At 36.6% G+C, this 20,879-nt stretch overlaps 1 protein-coding gene across 2 annotated transcripts in view; it reads left to right on the top strand.

Annotated features, from left to right (window-relative positions):
• Positions 1 to 1,884: 1,884 nt before the first annotated feature.
• The window catches only part of CCHR9.PART0H3orf52 (chromosome chr9.part0 C3orf52 homolog), a 517,737-nt gene continuing 498,742 nt past the window's right edge, over positions 1,885 to 20,879 (top strand). For both annotated transcript variants that reach the window (XM_044084489.1, XM_044084490.1), the window contains exon 1: positions 1,885 to 2,257. In XM_044084489.1, the coding sequence (XP_043940424.1) occupies positions 2,096 to 2,257 (162 nt within the window). In that variant the 5' untranslated portion in view covers positions 1,885 to 2,095. The remainder of the gene's footprint in view (positions 2,258 to 20,879) is intronic.

The raw sequence follows: 20,879 nt of genomic DNA, 5'->3' as shown, positions 1-20,879 counted from the left end.
TCCTAACAACGATGTCAACTGCAGAAAATGATACATGTGCTAAGCTCTTGGCGTGATTCCTAGAAAAAAGTAAGCAATGATAGCAAATGATACCAGACTGAATGCCCTTGAATTATCTTACGGGTTTTGGTTTCTTTATCCCACATAAATATATAGAGCAGCTATATTTTAATTCATGTAAGCTACAAAATTAGTACCGAAGTTAATGTGAAGAAAATGCTTAGATGTCTCTTTATAAGCATAAAATTAAACAACGTTTCACAGTAAAACTGGTACCCATAGATGTGTACAAAAATACAAAATCAAGTGTTTTTGAGGAGAGGTGTATGATGCATTCTGCCAAGTCCTCCTAAACTTGCAGTAAGCTGCTGTTTTATATTTGTTTACTGAATACTCCCAGTGCTTAAGATATGAATGAGTAATATTTGTGTAAATGAAGAGTATTTTAGTTTGAAAATATGCAGGCAAAGAAGCAGTTTATGAATGTGACTAGATCAGCCTGTCTCAGGTCTCATTTGCCTGCTTTTTTATGTGTTGTTCCATTAATTTGCACAACTCCATTTGTTTTTAATCATTTCAGAAATTAGTAATGGAAAAATTTCATTTCCCCTAAGAAGATGTTGAAATGAGAATGAGTGTTTAAATTAGATGCACAGTATGTTACTTTCACTTGCTGTTATTCTTTTATTATTTTCCATGATTTCTGTCTTACTTAGATTGTCAGGATTTACTTCGGAGTCTGTACAAACAACATGAGGATCTCCATAAGCACCCCAATAAAAGAAATCCAGGACAAGTCAAGAATAGAGTGGATATAATGGAAGCGTTCAAACATCCCCCGAGCGTTCAAGGCAGAAAACTGTAACATAATCCAGCAAAAAATGATTTTTGTAAACCTGGCAATGTGTAGAACATGTTACCCAAGACCGTGATGACACTAATTACAGTAGGGGGACTCAATAGTATGCCATTTAAACAATTAGCTGCATATTTACTGATACAGTAAATAATCCAATATGATCTTTACCGATCATAAGGTGTAAAAATTGGGTTACCATTTCTATACCTTTACCAGACCCCTTTTGGAAACGATCTGCTTTTTTTTTCATCTAGCAAATATAAACGATATTATCTACTCAGTCTACCCCAGAACCGCATGCTGTTCACTGAAACTGGGTGACTAGGTTGCAAAGCAGGCACTGCAACTAAACTGCAGATTTTGAGAAGTCACTGAGTTTCAGTCAGTGAGCCGCTCCAGATCAGAAACCGGCACTTGCAGTAAGGTAGAGTGTGATCACGGCTGAACGTGCTGGAGCCTGAACTGCTATAAGGTGAAAAACTTTTTTTCTTGAGCAGCTGTTAGCACACCCGCACTGCTCTCATTTTAACTTTGTTAAGCTGACAAACTTGGGCTGACATGTTTGTAACAAGCTGCAACTTGCTCTAATCATATTCCATTCCTTTACAGAAGCCTGACAACTGGGAATGGTTTCTTTTACCTGTTGAGCTCTTTGCCCTGTCCCTTGTTCCTGACTGCCACACCTTGTAGCACTCCTTCCTACTTCCCCGTATGTACCTACTGGAATCTCCACTAACTGGCCAGGTTAGTCTCGAGACACCAGTTTACTTCACGCCACATCACCCTCCTCTTGTTTTCCTCTGTTGTGCCTGACGAGGCTGCTCCTCTTGTCAAGCTACTTGCGCTTTCTGTTTGTGTCGTCTCATTATCCCAAAGTCCACGGGGAGTAACCAACACCTACTCCCCCAACATACAGTTCACCTTTAGTGTGCCCCTTGCTGTCAGTTTATCCCGGGCTCTGCCTGACGAGAACATCGTACGCAGGTGGACTGAGGCTGGAACTTGCCACCTCGATGTCACCGGATCAGACTCACCAAGTGGAAAGAGCGAAGTAAACAATCTGATTCGTGTGTCTGCACTGCCCACTATTTAACAAATACGCAAACTTTCTCCTTTGGATAGCATACATTCGTATAGACCAAATGTTCCCTTTGCAGTAGTTTGGGACTGAAAGGAGTAGAGAGTTCACGCAGCAGAGTGAGCGCGGACTTGGGTATTTTGGCAGTCTGCTGCTACATGTCTAACGGAATGGCCACTGCAGAAGAAGGAATCCAGGAATCTGATATACCGCTGAGGGTGATAAATGGGTCATCTGTGGAGCCCTCAGAGAGCACACCTCTAGGAGTGGAGGTGGAAAAAGACACTGTCCAGTCATCCAGAAACATTACCTATTCAGAGGTGGGTGCTAGTCAATTTCCAAACAGAAGCATCTCCTGTAAAACGTTCAGCTGGAGTCTAAGTATGTGCGTGTGCGTGTGGGTGTGTTTGTCTGTGTGTGCATGTGCCCACAACCAATAATTTAACTTAATGCTCTGAAGCAGGCGATTGATTGCTTTGTGGGGAAAAAAAATATATATATATATATATATATATATGCGTGTGTGTGTGTGTGTGTGTGTGTGTGTGTGTGTTTTAGAAAAGATTCTTTCCTCAGATTCACCAGGCATGTATGTTTTTTTCCAAAAATGACACGCATCAGCTTTTGGGAACAAGCGTTAAGCATGAATTGTTCTCCTGGAAATTCCACTGTTCTATTTTTGGGAAATTAAAATGGATAAAGCTATCTCAAGAAGAAATAATTGCCAACTATTTGCATTTATAATTGTAGTGATCAGTAATACTAACAACAATAACATTATTATCAACACCAATGATAATAATAATAATAAATAATAACGACAACAGCAACAGCCATTGAAAAAAATAAGCATATTTAAAATCTTGAAAAATTAAGCATTAACTAATGAAAGTAGCATATGTAGAGGAGCTATCTGGGTAAATGTAAACAAAATTGTTTGAGCAAACTGTTGCTTTCACATAGTTATATTGATTCTGAAATCTTCCTCTGAACACAACCGATAACTGGATTGCTCCCACATCCAATAGTGGAGCAGTTTGGTACAATATTCCTGTCTATGCAAATTAAAGGGATTAAGTATTGTAGTAAATTTGGCAACTACTGCAGATTAATTTGTGAAAAAAGTATGATAGTTTAGGGAGACATTTAGCTTTGAGAAATGGGATGCGGTGGTGCAGGGCCACATCCAGCACAAGGAGACCTAGGCAGCTGTCTTTGGCCCAGTGCTTGTTGGAGGACCTGGCCAGGCAAAAAAATAAATACCCACTCCATTCAGCTGTGTTTGTGACTTGCAACCTTTGACTTGACAGAAATCAGAGAAGCACTGTGCTTTGGAGATCTTTATTTTAGAGGGAGAACTCACAGCTATAGATTTTCAAAAAAAATAGGTAGATCTTTTTTTTCAAAGAACGGCTTTTGGAGAGAAATCACAAAGATTGAGGGAAGTATGTGTGTGTGTGTGTGTGTGTGTGTGTGTGTGTGTGCGTGTGTGTGCAAAACCTCTGCAAACCTACATTATTTAGTAAGAACATGATTCAGTCAGACAAGCAATATGAACATGCATTAGTGATTCAGTAATACCACTGATACCAAAAACAAATTACCGCAGGATAAGACATAATAGTTGGGTAAATTATTAGACAGTACAGTCACTTAGCAACATCAGTCATTAGAATTTCATTCAGAAAATCTCATATTTATTCTTTATCCCTTTTTTTGTTTCACAGATCCCTATTTTTTGGCCAATTCCCAGAAGCACTGTCTGGTTAAGTGACTTGCTCAGAGTCATACGGTAGGCAAATGGAGCTAGAAAGAATCAAACTTTGTATCCTTGACTACAAGAAGTAGCTCATTAAGAGCTTAGAATCTTAACCCACTGCACTAATTGCCAGACTTTTATTAACTTCTTCAGACTTCTTCAGACAGCACTCTTCATTCACTTGTTTTCAAGCAAATAACTGAGGTGTACAATCATGCAAGTGGTTGTAATTGGTGGTTTTGTGAGTGTGTGTGTGTGTGTGTGTGTGTGTGTGTGTGTGTGTGTGTGTGTGTGTGTGTGTGTGTGTGTGTGTGTGTGTGTGTGTGTGTGTGTGTGTGCGCGCGCGGGCATGGGTGCATGCATAAATACTTGGTTCCTGCAGTCTACAATAATTATGGTGCAAAGGAAGATAAGGAATTGAGTGTAGTAAACAGGAATATCATCCTATGAGCCATGTTCTTTGGGTTTGATTTCTGGTTTCCTTGTTTTGTTGACTGGCTTCTTCATTTTGTTGACTGTTGACATTCTGTTTATTTGGCTGTGACAGGATGAAGTCTATGAGTGTAATATTAATATTTTAACTGTGAAACCATTCTTAATTAACCTTGCTTTTTTTGTAGTCACACAGGTTTGAAGTGCACTGTGTTAGACTACAGCAGTCCATCTAATATTGAATGCAGACGAATAAGACATTGGGCTGCTTCTGTAGTGTAGGATTTGATTCCCTCAGCCTTCATTTGTCTACTGTGTGACTCGGACCAAGTTACTTCATCAAGTAGTACTCCTGGGCTGCCCTTAAAAAGCAACATACGCATCCAGTAGGTCTTTTTAGCAAATGCATTGTACATTTTTTTAATTCCTTTACCCTTCACATACACTCTACACTAACTAGTGCTCCACTTTATGCTGTTTGACTATGAGGCCTAGCACATTTCTTGTAGTTAAATGGATTGCCAGATACATTTTTAATAAATGTGAGTCCCACAGGAAGAGAAATTGACTGTTTCACATGCTATTTTGAATGTGAAATTGCTTTGTTTTATGCAGCAAATGGCTGTCAGTGCTTTTGCTGTAAAATGTGACATTACAGTTTTAAATCTAAATGCCTGTGTTCATTTTAAAAGAAAAAAAATTGAAAGAAAATAATATGCACAGTGACAGATTTGAACAGTGCTTCATGGTAATTGAGGAGAGACAACCAAATAATGAAATATTGGTTTGCCTGTGGCACAGTCTTTTATCCTGCTAGGGCCTTGTTTGACTATGATGAAGCTCTGCAGTGGTGCTCCCACCAACTGGACAGAGATGAAATAATTTATTTTGTTTCATGCAGTTTGTTATCTGGTACTTAGCAGGAGAACCATTTATAAGAAGATGAAGGGTATAGTGAAACAAAATGAATTGAATGGGCATCAGAGTGTCTGTTTAGTTAACATCTCTTCCACAAAGCATCACAGTCTATGGCTCACTTTTGGCCTCTTATTACACTTTGTGTGGAGTTTGCATGTTGAATGTGTGCCCTTCGTCTGATTTCCTCCCAGAAACAAACCATTTGATTGGTTACTGTCCATATTTAATTAATTAACCTTTACTCTTGTGGTCTGTGTTGTAGCTGAAAAGGGCCTGCAAAAAACTAATTCCCATACCTGGTTACTGAATAAGTAAAGTTTATTTTGTTGCTTAAGTTTCAGAGGTTAGAAGTCTATCTGTCTTGTTTCCTGTTTTGAGTTGTCCTATTGTCATAGACCAGACCTATATCTGGGCAGAAATGTGTGCGGTCCAACTGAGGTATTTGAAGTTGTAGATCTGAAAAACAGGCCAGTTTTAGGGATCAAACATAGGTATGTGGAAAAGACTGAGCAATCACTAGGGGGTCCCAGATGTCATAGTTTGTGTTTCGTTCATATTAACCTGCAAGTTTTTCTTTGTGCTCCAATCGTAGGCAGAGTGAAGTCCCTCTGATGCATTTTTTTGAATAGCTAGAATCCACCAAGGCATTTGAATAAAGGGTTAAAACTGTAAGGAGGAGTGGAACTGGCTAGATTATCTTTATTAATCAGGAAAAAGAATGGGCCAAGGCGAGAACCTTAGAGTGCACCAGAAAGTAGAGGCTGGTGTTTGGACTGATCTAGGATCTTTCAATCACTTGAACAGGCCTTCCTCAAATCCTGGATTAAAGTCAGACAACACAGAGTATTGCAACTAACCATATCAAATATGTGATGAAAGTCAGCTAATTCCCTGCAGCAGATCTTTGCTGATGCTGTAGAAGTTAATTCATAACTAAAAGCAGACCAGTTGTACTGTTGTGGTCTCAACACACATCATGCTGTGAATAACACAGGAAACCATAATTTTTTTTTGCAAATTCACATAATTTGGGATATACATTTTGGGTCTATATCACAAAATCAAACTTCCAAAATGTCGAACACCATAAGTTCGAATTTGGAAGATCGAATTCGGATAACATCGACACTTCCCAGAGAAAAAATTTGCTGTTCCGAAAAACACGCACATAACACAATCACACCAAACACCTTCAAAGCCTACACTAAACCTAACATACACCACTATCTATGCACTAATCTTAACCCAGCCCTAACCCTAAAGTCTGTCACTACTGCACACTTACCTGACCCACACCCGAACCCTAAAGTCCGTCACTACCGCACAGTTACCTGACCCGTGCCCTAACCCTAAAGTCTGTCAATATCACACACTTACCTGACCCGTGCCCTAACCCTAAAGTCTGTCACTACCCATTCGTACACTTACATTGACCTGGTCCGAAAATGCCGAAGCCACAGAAACGGCCAACTGAATTCCTTCCCTGGGAAAGAATTTGGGTTTTCGCGGCTTCAACACTCTCAACTTTCGACTTCCCAGTACGGCCTTCTGGTATTTGGCGTGCACAACATTCAGTTTCATGATATAGATCCTACATTTTTGCTGGTAATTTTGCATATGTATGGAGAATGGATTTTGGTCTTAGACCAATAAGTGTTTGGGACCTGGAGATTTGGTGGTGGGAGTGAATGTGTATTTCCATGAAGAAGAAATTACATCCCCAGGAAAGACCCAGATTATAGACAAAAGCAAGGTGGTTGCCAGTGAAATGGGGGAGGGGGTATTTTGAGGGAAGATAGATGAGAATGATGATTGAAAGTAAAGCATTTATCAGGAAGACACAGAACATAAATTTTATCTCCACGAATGTGACTTTTTGAAAGTAGAAGAGCAGGGAGAGAAAAGAGTTAAAGGGAGAGAGTAATAGGTGTGGATGTAAAAGGGGTGGGTTGGAAATGTGGAAAGTGAAACAGAGGGTGGAAAATCCAAAATAAAAAGAAAGACAGTATTACTCAGCTCACAGAGATAGAGGTTTGAAATATACAGCATGCAGAATATTTTTTGTTTGTTTTAATTAAGTTTTAGAGATTTTTTTTGTAGAAGTTCACTGCAATGCCATTTGTCTATTTATTAACTAACTTTGAAGGAACATGTTACGATTTCTGAAGACATGGAAGGGAAGGAGCAAGTCACAATATTTCCACAACTTCCATACTATCCCTGTACCTTAAGATGGATTTAAGGCAGTAATGAATTACAGACAGCTAGAACCTCAGACTTCTTGCTTTAGCAGAATAGATTAATTTTTGGATATTTATTATGACTTTATAAAACATATGCAGTCTGGTAACATGACATCAGGTGTTGAAGGGGGTTGTCTAAGACAAGACTTGTACAGCTGAAATGAACTCGAATGAATACAGTGGTGGGTGAAGGTGGCTTAGGTCTTTTGCATAATCACCCACCGTTTACACAGAAATGATCATTACGTGTGTATATCAGAGTGTAACATGTGTGTGCTATGTTTTTAAAAAGCATGCAAGGCTGTATGTGCACGTATAAATTCCAGACACGTGCACTCCCTGGTGCCATTTTATAGAAGCAGCCTGCGAGTGAACTTGCATTATCATAACGGTTAGTTTGTATATAAGTTACCTTAGTTATAGTTAACAAGTCTTCACAATGATGTGTTTGTATGGAATAAAGTTACTTAAACAGAACCCATGAAGACTGGCTTATCCATGTACCAACACAAAAACGACATGGTGTTAGAACCGGGATCGAAGAGAGAAGAACGTTTGGAGCCATGAGATGTAGACGCTAGTGAAGGTAGAACTGAAAGAAACAATATAAACACAAATAGAACGAACCAAAGGTAATGAAAGAAAATAAAAGTTATTTACTTGATGCAAAAGAAAAAAAGGCAGAAAAGGCATTACAAGGGCACAAACTACATTATCAAACAAGAAGTTATATGAAAAAAAGACAAGTTTGCTAATTAAAGAGAATGTCTGAGATAAAGGTGTTTGTTAAAATGATTGGCTTCGAAATACAAAATGAGCATGTTTAAGGCAGAACGAATGTGTTCAAGGCAGAATTGGGCATGTTTAGAGTAAAACGAGCACAAAAGAAGCACGTTGGGCATAAAAAAGGGCACAGTAAGCAAAATAAAGCAAGGCGACTGCTTGTATTTAGACAAAGTGCTGTGTTTGGGCATAACTGTGACTTTGTATAGCAACAAGGGCATGATTGAAGTTGTTCAACGTATTTCAGAGTGTGTAAAACTGCTTACAGTGTGTTCTTATTACTGTGCATATATTTCAAAGAGTTTGCTGTGTGCAAGGTGCAACAATCTCGTGAAAATCCAGTCAAAGCATAGTTATTTGAGAAAAGGTTTTGAGCTGGGTGTGGCTGCTAGCAAAGTGTCACCATTATAGAGTGCTTCTTATACTGTAAAGAGTTGCTTTGCATGGTTAAAAAGGTATTCGTTATAAAGAATTACAAGATAGTTACACTGCTCATGAATTATCTAGTTGCAACGTAAAGTTCTTGAATGTTTTTTTAAAGAGGCGACTTTTATAAGTGTTGGTGTATTACTATAGCATGCCTGCAACTACTTTGGCATTATTACCTCTACCAATTCTAAGAATAAAGAATTTCAGAATTTGTACATTTATCGATTCTGAAGCCTCAAAAGTGTATGACTTTAGCATCTCTGTGTTATCAGTTTTGCAAGCATAGCAAACAATTTTGCATTTCTGTCTTTCATCAATTTAATGTGCATGACTTTAGCATTTCAATCTTTATCGATTTCGAATGTGTACGATTTTAGCATTTCTGCTTCTGTTGATTCTGCAAGCATAGTGAATGATGATAAATGACTTTAGAATTTTTACTTTCACCAATCAAAGATTTTTAAAAGCATCGAGTAATCTGAGAGTACATTTCACAGAACTCCGTAGAGTAGTGAAAAGGTTGAGAAACTATTCCAGAAAGTTTGGTAAAGCATTGCTAATTTGAAGAAAGTATTTCGCAAAGTACAATAAAGTATCGATAAAGACAAGATGTTATTTTGCAAAGTTCAGTTGTTTGAGAGTTTCACCAGGCTGTTCATTCAGATAGTTCAGGCAAGCTTAAAGAGAACGAGCACAAAAGAAATAATAAAAGAACGAAGCATTGTGTCAATTGTGTTAATGCCAATTTCTTGTGTGGGCATGTATTTGTGCTAGATTGCAAGACCTTAGCTGGAATGTGTTAATATGGCAGATGGATTTCAAAAACCTCAACCACTTGTATTTGAACAGAATATTGCAGAGAACTGGAGAGTATTTGAGCAAGAGTACAATATTCTCATACAAGCAGCTTATGCAAATATAGATGCACATACTAGAGCATTCATGTTGTTAAATTTGACAAGATCTGAGGCCAAAGAAAGAGAGCATTCATTTGTGTATGCACCAGCAGTGTATGAGGGTGAAGGTGCTGACTCCCATATTGTTGTGCCAGCTGAATCAAGGAAGGACTGCAAGTGTTTGAAGAGAAGGTCAGAGTAATGTGCAACTCGCAGACAAACGTTATGTTGAGAGACATTTATTTTACACAAGGAACCAGAAGCCAGGGGAAACAATTGTAGCTTACATAACTGACTTAAGAAATAGAGCAAAGATGTGTCAGTTTGGTGATTTAAAAGATAAGCTGATAAAGGACAGACTTGTATGTGGTATCAGTAGTGCTGCAATGAGAAAGATTTTGCTTCGTGACAGTGATTTGACATTAAGTAAAGCAATAGAGATTTGTCAGATCCATGAAGTGACTGAAAGACATACAAATATGCTTGCAAGATAAAAAAGCATGGGTTCAATGAGCTCCAGAGCAAACATAGAGAGTATGCGACATGTGGCACGCAGAGACAGTACTAAACAAGGAATCACCACAGGGTTTCCAAAGAAGGTGCACAGTTTTCCAGAAAGTTCTTGGAAAGATGCAAGCTCCACTGTCACTTCAGTGCAATGCAAACAAGAGTCAACAAAGCCGAAGTCTAGCTTTATTTTTAACTTTCTTGGTTGTGGTGCAAATCATGAGTCTAAAAGGGAAAAGTATCTAGCATTTGGTCAACAGTGCCACAAGTGTAAGAAATGGAACCATTTTCAAAAGTCTCAGTACACTGTAAAGAAAGGTCACACAAAAAAGCAAGTTGATCAAGTAGAACAGAAACAGTCAGCTCTCTATGTGGATGGTGTGTCCGTACTTGGAGAAAGAATTGATGCAGTAAACTTATTAACAAGGAGAAAGTGTTTTGTACAGTCAGGATCAATGGAAATCCCACAAAGCTCAAGGTGGGCACTGAGTCGAAGTGCAATGCTATATCAATGGACATATTTGCAAAAGTGAGAACTAATGAGTCGCTCAACACAACCAGCAATGCGAGACTTGTTGTGTATGGAGGTGAAGAGATTCAAACCGAAGGTTCAGTCATATTTTCCTGTTATTTGGCTGAAACCTGTTACAACTTATTATTTTACGTAGTCCATTGACCAGTGCAGTCTTTACTGGATCTCAAAGATAGGGTGAGAATGAATCTGTTTTCTTTTGCCAAAGAGGTTTATCATGTGAATACAGTTCCAAGTTCCAGTTTTTCAAAATCAATTTTTTCAGAGTATGCTGATGTTTTCATTGACAAGTTGGGCAAACTTCTAGTTGTGAATTCTGTGAAGTTAGATCCAGAAGTTACTCCAGTAGTCAGACCAGAAGGAAGAGTTCTGATTGCAATGCAGGACAGAGTTAAAGGTCAGTTGGATAAAATGGTGCAGCAAGGTGTGATTTGTTCAGTCACAGAACCAACTGAATGGGTGTCATCCATCCTTGAAGCTGAAACTTTTGACTTTGATGTTATGTCAGTGCGTAATTTTTCCACCACTAGACTAGATGAATTAAGAGACCACACTATGACTGATCCAATTCTGCAAAAGCGTATTCACTACATCCAATTTGGTTGGTCACCAAAGCAATCAAGTGTTTTAACTGAAGTGCAACCATATTTTCCTTACAGAGATGAATTGTTGTTGGAAGATTGTATTATATACAAAGGTCCTAAAATTATTGTTCCTGCTTCCTTTCATGAGTACATTCAGATTTTGCATCGTGGTCATCCAAATTTATTATCCATGAAGAGAAGAGCAAGAGAATTAGTATTTTGGCCTTCATTGTCCAAAGACATTGATAGTGTCATTTCTTCTTGTTCAGTGTGTAATAGTACCAAAGCGCATCTGCAGAAACCCTTACTACCTTTGTCCATGGTAGTTGCTGCTATCTTCGAGTGGAACAATCAACACTAATTGGTTTTGGTAGACTCTTATTCAAACTGGTTTGAGATTGATTTACTATCAAACTTAACCTCAACAGATGTTATCACTAAGTTAAAATGTCACTTCTCAGTTCACATGGTAGTACTCACAAACCTTATTCTGACAATGACCCTCAATTTACTAACCAGTTGTTTCAGAATTTTACAAGAGAATGGGACTTTGTTCATGTTACTAGTAGTTCTGGATATCCGCAGTCCAATGGTCTTGCTGAATGAGCTGTACTCAGTGCAAAGCAACTACTTGAAAGGTCAAAGCATGACAATACCAATGTGTTTTTGAATTTGCTTAATCTCAGAAACATACCTCGTGATGATATTCTTGGCTCACCTGCTCAAAGACTACTTTCCAGGCAAACTAGAACTACGCTACCCATTACTTCCAGTTTGTTGATGCCTAAATGCAAGAACATTAAAACCATCAAGGCTCAATTGTTTAAGAAGCGTAATATCCAGAAATCTAGTTATGACAAATCAAGCACATTTCTTTGTTCATTGAGGGAAGGAGAGACGGTGAGAATTCAAACAATGAAAGGTTTTGATCAAATAGGACAGAGTACAGGCATCTGTGCTCAGCCAAGATCTTATTTTGGTATGCTCTGAGGGTATTGAGTATAGCAGGAATCGTATACATCTTCTTCCTGTACCAGAATTATCATCATTGCAGTCACAACATTGTATCTGTGATGCAAATTCTAGAACAAAGAATGAGTCAGACTTTGTTTCTAAACCCAAATATGTTCAAAAGTCTGATTCTGTTCCAGATAGTGATTCAAACATTCCACAAGTCAACCATTTTGCAGAGACTGTCCCATTTGCTAAATCCAGTTTCCAATTTTATGTCACACGATATAGATGAGTTTCTAAGCCTAGTGTGAAATACACAGCAACATGGACTTGATTGTATATGTTTGTGTATATAGTATTGTATAATGCATGTCATTGGATTATCTGTGATTTCTGCATGCCAAATAGTCTCATGACAAATTGCATGATGTATTTCAAAGAGGGAAGATGCAGATCAGAGTGTAATGTGTGTGTGTCCTATGTCTTTGAGAAGCATGTGAGGCTGTGCGTGCTCATCTAAATTCCAGACACGTTCAATCCCTGGTGCCATGTTATAGAAGCAGCCTGTGAGTGAGCATGTCTTATCATAGCAGTTAGTTTGTATATGTTACCTTAGTCATAGTTAACAAGTCTTTACAATGCTGTGTTTGTATGGAATAAAGTTACTTAAACAGAACCTCACAAAGACTTGCTTATTCATGTACCAACATGAAAACGACAATGTAGATTCGGAATAACAGAGTTGGAGCAACACCAGGCAGGAGAATTATTTTCTGCTACAACAGTACTGAGTGATACTCTGTGATTTGGTTGAGACATATTAAAATTGAAACATTTGTGTAAGTTCTAGATCTGCAAGGAGCTGACCGAGCCAGTGTCCAGCATCACCAAAATGGTCAAGATGTTAGCTCTATAAAAGATTCAGTTTGATCTGGTAAGCAAGTTGTTATGCTAATGAAGTATAGGAGTGAGTATTGGAAGATGGAAGGGAAGATATTTAACAAGTAGAAATATAAAGTTTGGTGTGTCTACCCAGAGTGACTTTGAAATCTGTCATATTGCAACCATGTTTAATGTCAATGTGGAAACACAAGAGGAATGTAGGTAGTTCCTTCTCCAGGATCATAGGCTGATCCTCTTATATCTCTCATCCCTCTGTCTCTCTCTCTCTATATATATGTATATATATATATATATATATATATATGTATATATATATATATATATATATATATATATATATACACACACACACACACACACACACACACACACACACACACACAATGTATATCTTTTGCAGTCTTACTCAATCACTTAATAGTGTGCACCTCACAAACTGAGCAGGGACAAACATGATAACCCTGATGTAAATTGGTGCCACTGATGATTAAACTAGATGAAATAAACAGGCTGAAGTTCTAACTCAATGAAAGATACAATAAATATACATTTTTAAGGGTGCAATCCCACTGTAACCCTCACTCCCTTACTTATGTGCACTATCTTAACAGTCAGACCGCTGTGGAGATAAAAGTAACCCAGACACTTTGAATTGCTGTTAGCACACAAATAGAATTTGTACCAGCAGTGATTTCCTATGGAAAAAAGTGATCAGGCTCTTCTAAATCAGGGAACAGAAATCAATAATTTTAAACTGGTCTACTTTGCACTTGATAGGGAAACTGGCCAAGCAGATGCGTTTTGCTGTTCAGATTAAAGACAATGACCCAAACAGCAAACTAAATTAATATGGTAGCCATTACTGTCTTAGTGTACAGAATGTAACATCATACTTTTAAAATGGTAATAGTGTTAAGTTCCAAGACCTGTGATTTCACTTTACAGAACTGGAAGACAGAATGAACAAAAATGTGAAAAAGAATATACTTAGTCTGAGATGGCTGTATCTTGGAATATTCCCTTTTCTCGGAGGTAAAATGATTTTGGAGTTAGTATATATAAGTAGAGGGGGTGTGGGGGTGCAGTGGGCTAGTAACAAAACAAACAGTAATTGTTAACATTTGCTGTTCTTCTTTAGGGTCACTTTTTTCATAATTCCTGGAGTCATGACTGCAGATCTTGCAATTACAATAAAGAACCTTTTAAAACCATATAGTATAAGGAGTAGCATTCAGCTGAACAAAAAAAAAATCACATTTGGAAGTCCACTAGCCCACAGATATAACAAGTCTAAATAAAAATACATAAATAAATACAATTGAATTAAATAGATTGGAGCAACCAAATTACTCCTGCCCCCCAAAAAAGAATCAAGTTTAGCAGCATGAAAATGTTTTGCATGATTTTAGATCAATAAGAAAGCAAGTATGTCAAGAACGCACAAAGTAAAGAAATGTAAAGGCATAATTTCAGTTACAGTTGGCAGTTACGTTCTAATCCGAGACATTCAGACAAATGCCACTGTTAGCACAGCTAAGGAGACTAGAGGAAACATTTGAGGTCTCATTTAACAAACTGAAAACAGACATGCTCTGAGATTTCCTCTTTTAAAACCAGAAGTCTCATTTGTGTGTATGTGAGAAAATTAGCAACAACAGACCCTGTATTCTTTAGAAACCACCCAGTTATGCAGATAACGAGGCATTCAAAGACGTTTGCCATGTCTCCTTAGAGTTACTTTTCCTTTCTCATTGTTGTACATTCTTAAAGCTAACTGTTATATTTTAATCCATTACACCCAGAGGCAATACTTTCAGTCACACACACCAACCTTTCTTACAAAATTAACCTTTTTGTTTCCATCCCGAATTGTCCACTGCCAGTGTAAGACTTCAACCCCCATTACCTGTTCTGTATCATGATTCAGGTACTCTTGTGTTATTCCAATTGATTATTTATGAACATCAGATATACCCATCTTTATCTTTTATTCCAGTTAATTATTTGAAAATCTTTATCATGCCCACTGTTGCACATCTCAATCCAAAGAACAGGTAACTTTATTCATTACTACTGCCTTTCCTTCTGGCTGCGATTTCCTGTGGAAAAAGTGGTCAGGGTCTTTAGTTCTTGACACTACAGCAGCCTCATTCCAGAAAGCAGACACTTTGCTTCAGGTACAGACACTGCAGCTAGTTCTGTGTATATGGCTTGGCAACTACACTGTAGAAGGGAAGATCTCCTTCCCTTCTTGTAGAGTACCCCCATTATTTTGTATTATATTAGGAGCAACCTACTGTTGCCTTGTTACACTGAGCAGAGTTGCTCCTGCTACTATTTGCAAGTGCATCTGAATTACAGCTATCTTTTTTGTTTTTGCAATCAGAAAGCCTAATTTGATCACTTGGGTTTCTTTCAGAAGGACACTTGGGAGCATATAAAAGTTCATAGAGTCACACACTAAGCAGGTTGGAGCTGATGGGGTCAAAACCTAGGCATCCAGTTTATCCATTTTCACAGACTAACAGCCACTTTCCTGGTTCTCAACAAACTACATCATCATACTCCTTTTTGTTCTGAACCTCAGATGCTATGTTTCTTATCATTTGCACAATTTCATCAGGTCATCCTGCAGCCACTTTCATCCTGCAATGTTATGCACTATGACCCACCTTTTGGCAGTGTTGTAAACAAACTAGTCTTACCTAAGACTGTATGTGTGCAGTCAGAAGCTTGTGCAGTACTGGATCAGCACCAGTCCACTTGTCACTGCACACATCACTGCCTGGGTGGTGACAGTTGCCTTTACCTTTCCACTACCAATCTCTACTGTGTGTCATACAGTCCAAATACTATCCATGTCACTGCCTTGTCTAACTCCGTGACATATTCCAGCTTTCCTCATATTCTATGGATTAACTAAGACTAAGGCATTTGTGAAGTATAACTGAACTAAAATTTATAGAATAATAGCCACATAGCTGTTGTCCTTTTTATTTATTTACTTTTTGTTATATGATACTGTATTGTCGTAAAGAAACCCGTGGGTTTGTTTTATTTTTAATGACAAATGTTTAATTGTTTAATTATTTAGTGAGTAAGGGATTTTATTGGATGATTTAAATAACAGCTGACATATATATATATATATATATATATATATATATATATATATATATATATATACAACACATTTAGAACTGTTAACCATTTCTGAAGAAGTGAATACTGACGAAAACATGTTTGGAAATTGTGGCAGCATTATTTTTTGTTTGGTTCTGCTTGTGCGGTGATTTTACATGTGGAGTGTCATTAAACTTTCACTTGCTGATTTCTTGTGCCTTTCCTTTGGTTATAAGTATATTTAGTAGTCTTTTATGGACCGAACCTTACCCCATATATGATGTCACCTTGTTTTTCTGTGTTTTACCCTTCTGCATTATTACTTCAAGAAATTCTTCTATACAACATATGGATGAAAGTAGTTGAGTAATCCATCCATTCCTTGTCTCTTTATTTCTTAGTATCATTCATATCTGTAATATTCAGAGTCTAAGGAAGTATATTCTCCATTTGTTTGGTATGCTTTCCCAGTGTCTAAAAATTGTGGGTAATAATAATGAGGCAATTACATTTATCCACCTCAATGTGGCCAAATGCATATGTAGGATATTCGGGGAGGAGAATCCATAGCACCCCAATGTGTACATCCAACTTGTTTGGCAGCTGTGCTCTGGTGGCCCATTGAATATCTCCTATTATTAGTTCCCACATCTTTTTAACTTCCATATAGCACCTTATCATATTTAGGTAGTCAGCCCCTGTCTACCCATAAGCAGATATGCATATTACCTCAGATTGACTGTTTTTATCTGTTAGCTTCATTGGTGTCATTTGTCATGTAAGAATTAACTTATGTGAATTGTGTTAGTGATAGAAAATGCTTATATGTTTGCAAAGCCCAAATCATCTTTCATTCCTTTTCCAAAAGGAGCCCTTTTAGAAATTTTCCCAAGTTTGCTTATTATTTAGGCCTGGATCCTACCTTTATCTGACATTATGCTTACAAAATACCCTAAGCTTGAGCCTGAATATATTTTATTTCTTACCTTATCTTTGGTTTCCTTTGCCAGTTCTAAAATGGATGGTGTTACAACATTTTCACTCCTCATCTGGGACCTTCTCTAGAAGTATGGCCACCAGCTGATACCTTTATCATTACCCTCTCTATCTTAAGTATCCTAGAGGGACTGAATGCTGGACATCTCGTCATCCCAGACATCCTGAATAAATATAATATTCCTACATATCCAGTTAACACATATCACCTTTTTGCCAACAATTTACACATCGGGTTCATCCAAAATTGGCCGTCTAAGATCTTAACGTTACATATATGGCCTTTCCTTGTTTAAACTGGACTTTCTCCTCCCAGCTTTTCAAGCCTCTAGGATCCTATATTTTGTTGGACAATCATTTCTGCTCTTCTGTTCTTCTGTACGATTATAGCTAGTTATATGTAAAAGCAAACTGGTTTTGTTTTTGTTTTTTGTCTTTCAGCTGAATGCTACCAAGTCATACAGCTGATATTATATTGGCGAAGTTATGTAACCCTAGTCCTTCACTGCAAGTTGGTATACAGTGTCTTTCTACTCATCTTAGGTCTCTTCCCCTGCCAGAGAACATATGAGATTGAAGCTTCATTTCCTCCTACAGTTAATATCAAATGAGGCAGATGTGTCATTATGAAAAGGACTTTTGGTACAAAGAAATCTTAATCATCTTGATTTTATTTCAGATTGTCAAAGAAAGCTTCTTTCATGAGTATAATTTCTATGTGGTTTCTGACAGAAGTGCAGCATTATAGTCTAAATCCTTTATCATATCTAGGGTTAGACTTATCCCCGTGTACATGTATGCTTTAACCAACCCAATGTATATTGTTTATTTAGTTAGTTAGATGTTTTTGTCTACTGAGGTAGTGCAGTGTATTGCACTATCTTCTCCTGATACTCCTGAATAGTAAATGAAAAGGTTTTGGTATAATTTAACTGCAGCCCTGTTCTCAGCTTGGAGGAGTTAATAGTCTCTGAAATCAATTTCAAGTCTGTCTTTGGATTACTGAGACAAATGACCCCATCTTCTGTGAACCAGGTTGATATTTTTGTTTTTTCTGAGAGTCTAAGCTGTCCACTTCACCTTCATTATGTTTTCTTTGTAATAGCCTCTCTAATGACATGGTTATAAGCACAAATAAAATAGGTGATAGTGGGCACCCTTGTCTCATACCAGTATTTATTGTTATAACACTCAGCTTTTATAGAGGATTTTTAATTTATTAATAAAAGAACAGGGAACCCTATTTTTGTATCTCCAAAAAGGATAAAATCACTCCAAAAACAAAGCGACCAAAACAACAAATGGAGTGAGAGAGAACGGACAAATCCAAGGTATAAATACTTTAATGAAAATGTGTAAACCGCACATAAAACAGTGATTAAGTGCTTTTGCCCCACAAAGAGGACTTAATGAGAATGCCATCATTTGTCTTCCACCTCATTTTATACCACAGGTTTCACGCAATTAAAATGAATTAAAACAATTAATTAACAGTCAAAAACTTAGATTTAAAGAGACTCACACATTAAACAGGTTATTTCCTTTTACATTTCTCCTGTGCTTATAAAACCCTCTTTATACCAAAAAAAAAAAAAAAAAAAAAATATATATATATATATATATATATATATATATATATATATATATTCAAATAAACACTTTTTAATAACTAACTGATGTACAAAAGATCAAAACGTAACTCATAAAATGTTCTTTAAAAAAAACTTCAATCAGGTAATAAATTAAAATAATAAAAATCAGTTAGGTGCGGATCTTACAAAATTGCTAAAAAGCATATTAGACATATGAAACCTTTTTGTTGGTTTATCATTTCATCATATTTTCAAACCTTTTAACTGAAATGCAGGTTACAAAAGTTATACAATCGTTTAAACCGGGAGTGGAAAAAGCATTCAACCTAATTTGCCAAATTACCTCTTTGCATTCTAAAATTCTACCATTTGCCCCTTAGTGTTCCTTTCCACTAATTTGATTATACCAAACAACAATCTTTTATATTTATTATGAGTTTCAATGTGTCTAACAAGGGCATTGTTTACGTTCATCCTACCTATATCATAATTGTGTTCATAGATCCATTTTTTTCAACGCCTTCTCAGTTTTACCAGCATATAACTCATTGGATTCAGAACATTTTGACAAATAAATAATACCTGTTGTTCCACAATTACCATTCATAAAATGTATTTTGGAGTTTAAACCATTATTTAAGATAAAACTGCATTCTTCTAAACTCCAAGGACATTGCAAAAACAGCACTATAACTTTAAACTAAGGTTTCTTTTAATCCACACGAAAAACTAAAAAGTTTTATACAACTGCAAAAAACAATGAGTGAGTCCGACAGACCACAGCCACACGATAAATCCAAAACCTTTACTTGTTAACGTTTTCGTGTACAAAAATAAATACACTTCTTCAGACCGGTTTCTTTTAATGAATTTATTTCTTAATTGTATAATTAGCAGACTTATTTAATGGTGATGGTTCTTGGGAAATGTTGTCTGATGAAGTTCATTGTGGATTGTGAATGAATGAAAGTGCTAACAATAAATTCTTTGGGATATTTGGAACTCTCTTCTGGCATCACTTGTTTTAGTTGGTTGAACTTTTGTTTGTTTATTTGCATAAAATAAATATGTCATCTGAAAATCTCAAGTATAACTTGATAAACTTGAAATATTCAGAGGGAAAAACTTACTTTTCTTCCAAGCCAGTAACACAGAATTTGTATATATGGGGGCACAAGCAGCCCCCACTGCCACCCCTTTAATTGTTTAAATACTTCTCCTTCAAAATAAATACAATTATTGCATAGCACTATATCTACTAGATATAGTAAGATTCTAATATTTTTTGTTGTTAAGAAATCACATAAACATATCAAGGAAAAATGAAAATTCTTCCATTGGGATAAAGTTAAAAAGGCCAACTACATCAATAGTTAAAAAATAATGTCAGGTCTCAAGCATCCAGCATTAACCTTCCCAAAAAAATCTCACAAATCTTTTACCAAATGGGTTTCCTGACTATAAGTAGGCTTTAAATATTTGATCTATGCAAATACCTAAATGAAGAGTCTTGGAGCCACCAGCAGAGACTATAGGTCTATATGGAGGTTTAACCAAATCCTAATGGACTTTAGGGATCCAGAACATCATGGGAATATATGTTTTTTCTTCTCTTAATATATATATATATATATATATATATATATATATATCTAGGATAATCGTATCCCACCATATAAATGTCTTCTAAATAAAGATAAGTTTGTCTGTATGCTATATTAACTTAATTTCTTGAAATAATAGTATAGGAATCTGAGTTATATAAAATATTACACATACTACTAATGTAATCTATAGTATCACAAATCAGTACTCCCCCACCCTTGTCATGTCTCATGATTCTAATTGATCTCTCTTTTGTCAATACATTCAATAATTCAGACTCTTCCTTACTTAGATTGTATTCTTTTTCTTTTTATTCCTATGCAACTTATAAATATCATCCATAACTGATTTTCAAATGCAGCTAATGTTGGGTGTAAAGGGGGTTTGAATATATACTTTCTCACTAATTTAGTATCATTGACCCTTTCCTTAATTTCTCCTTTTTTTAGCAAAAAATAGTGCTAAATTCAATTTCCATGCATACAGTTTAAATTCTAAAATCGTATCTGCAATGTCTGATTGCCTGGCTGGAATAAATTTAAAACCTTTTTCCAAAAGAGTAAAATATTTCTGAGTAATAACTAATTGACTATAGTTAAAAATATTAAATCCATTCTTTGTTAAATGATCCCTCCGTGTCCATACTCAGTCCTTCTATTCAAACTTCTATTCTGTTTCTGCCCCTG

This window comes from Protopterus annectens, chromosome 9.part0 (genome assembly GCF_019279795.1).
Source record: "Protopterus annectens isolate FY-2018-M chromosome 9.part0, PAN1.0, whole genome shotgun sequence".
NCBI lineage: Eukaryota > Metazoa > Chordata > Ceratodontiformes > Protopteridae > Protopterus > Protopterus annectens.
The sequence above is the reverse complement of the archived record's forward strand: the minus strand, read 5'-3'. Positions and strand labels throughout refer to the sequence as shown.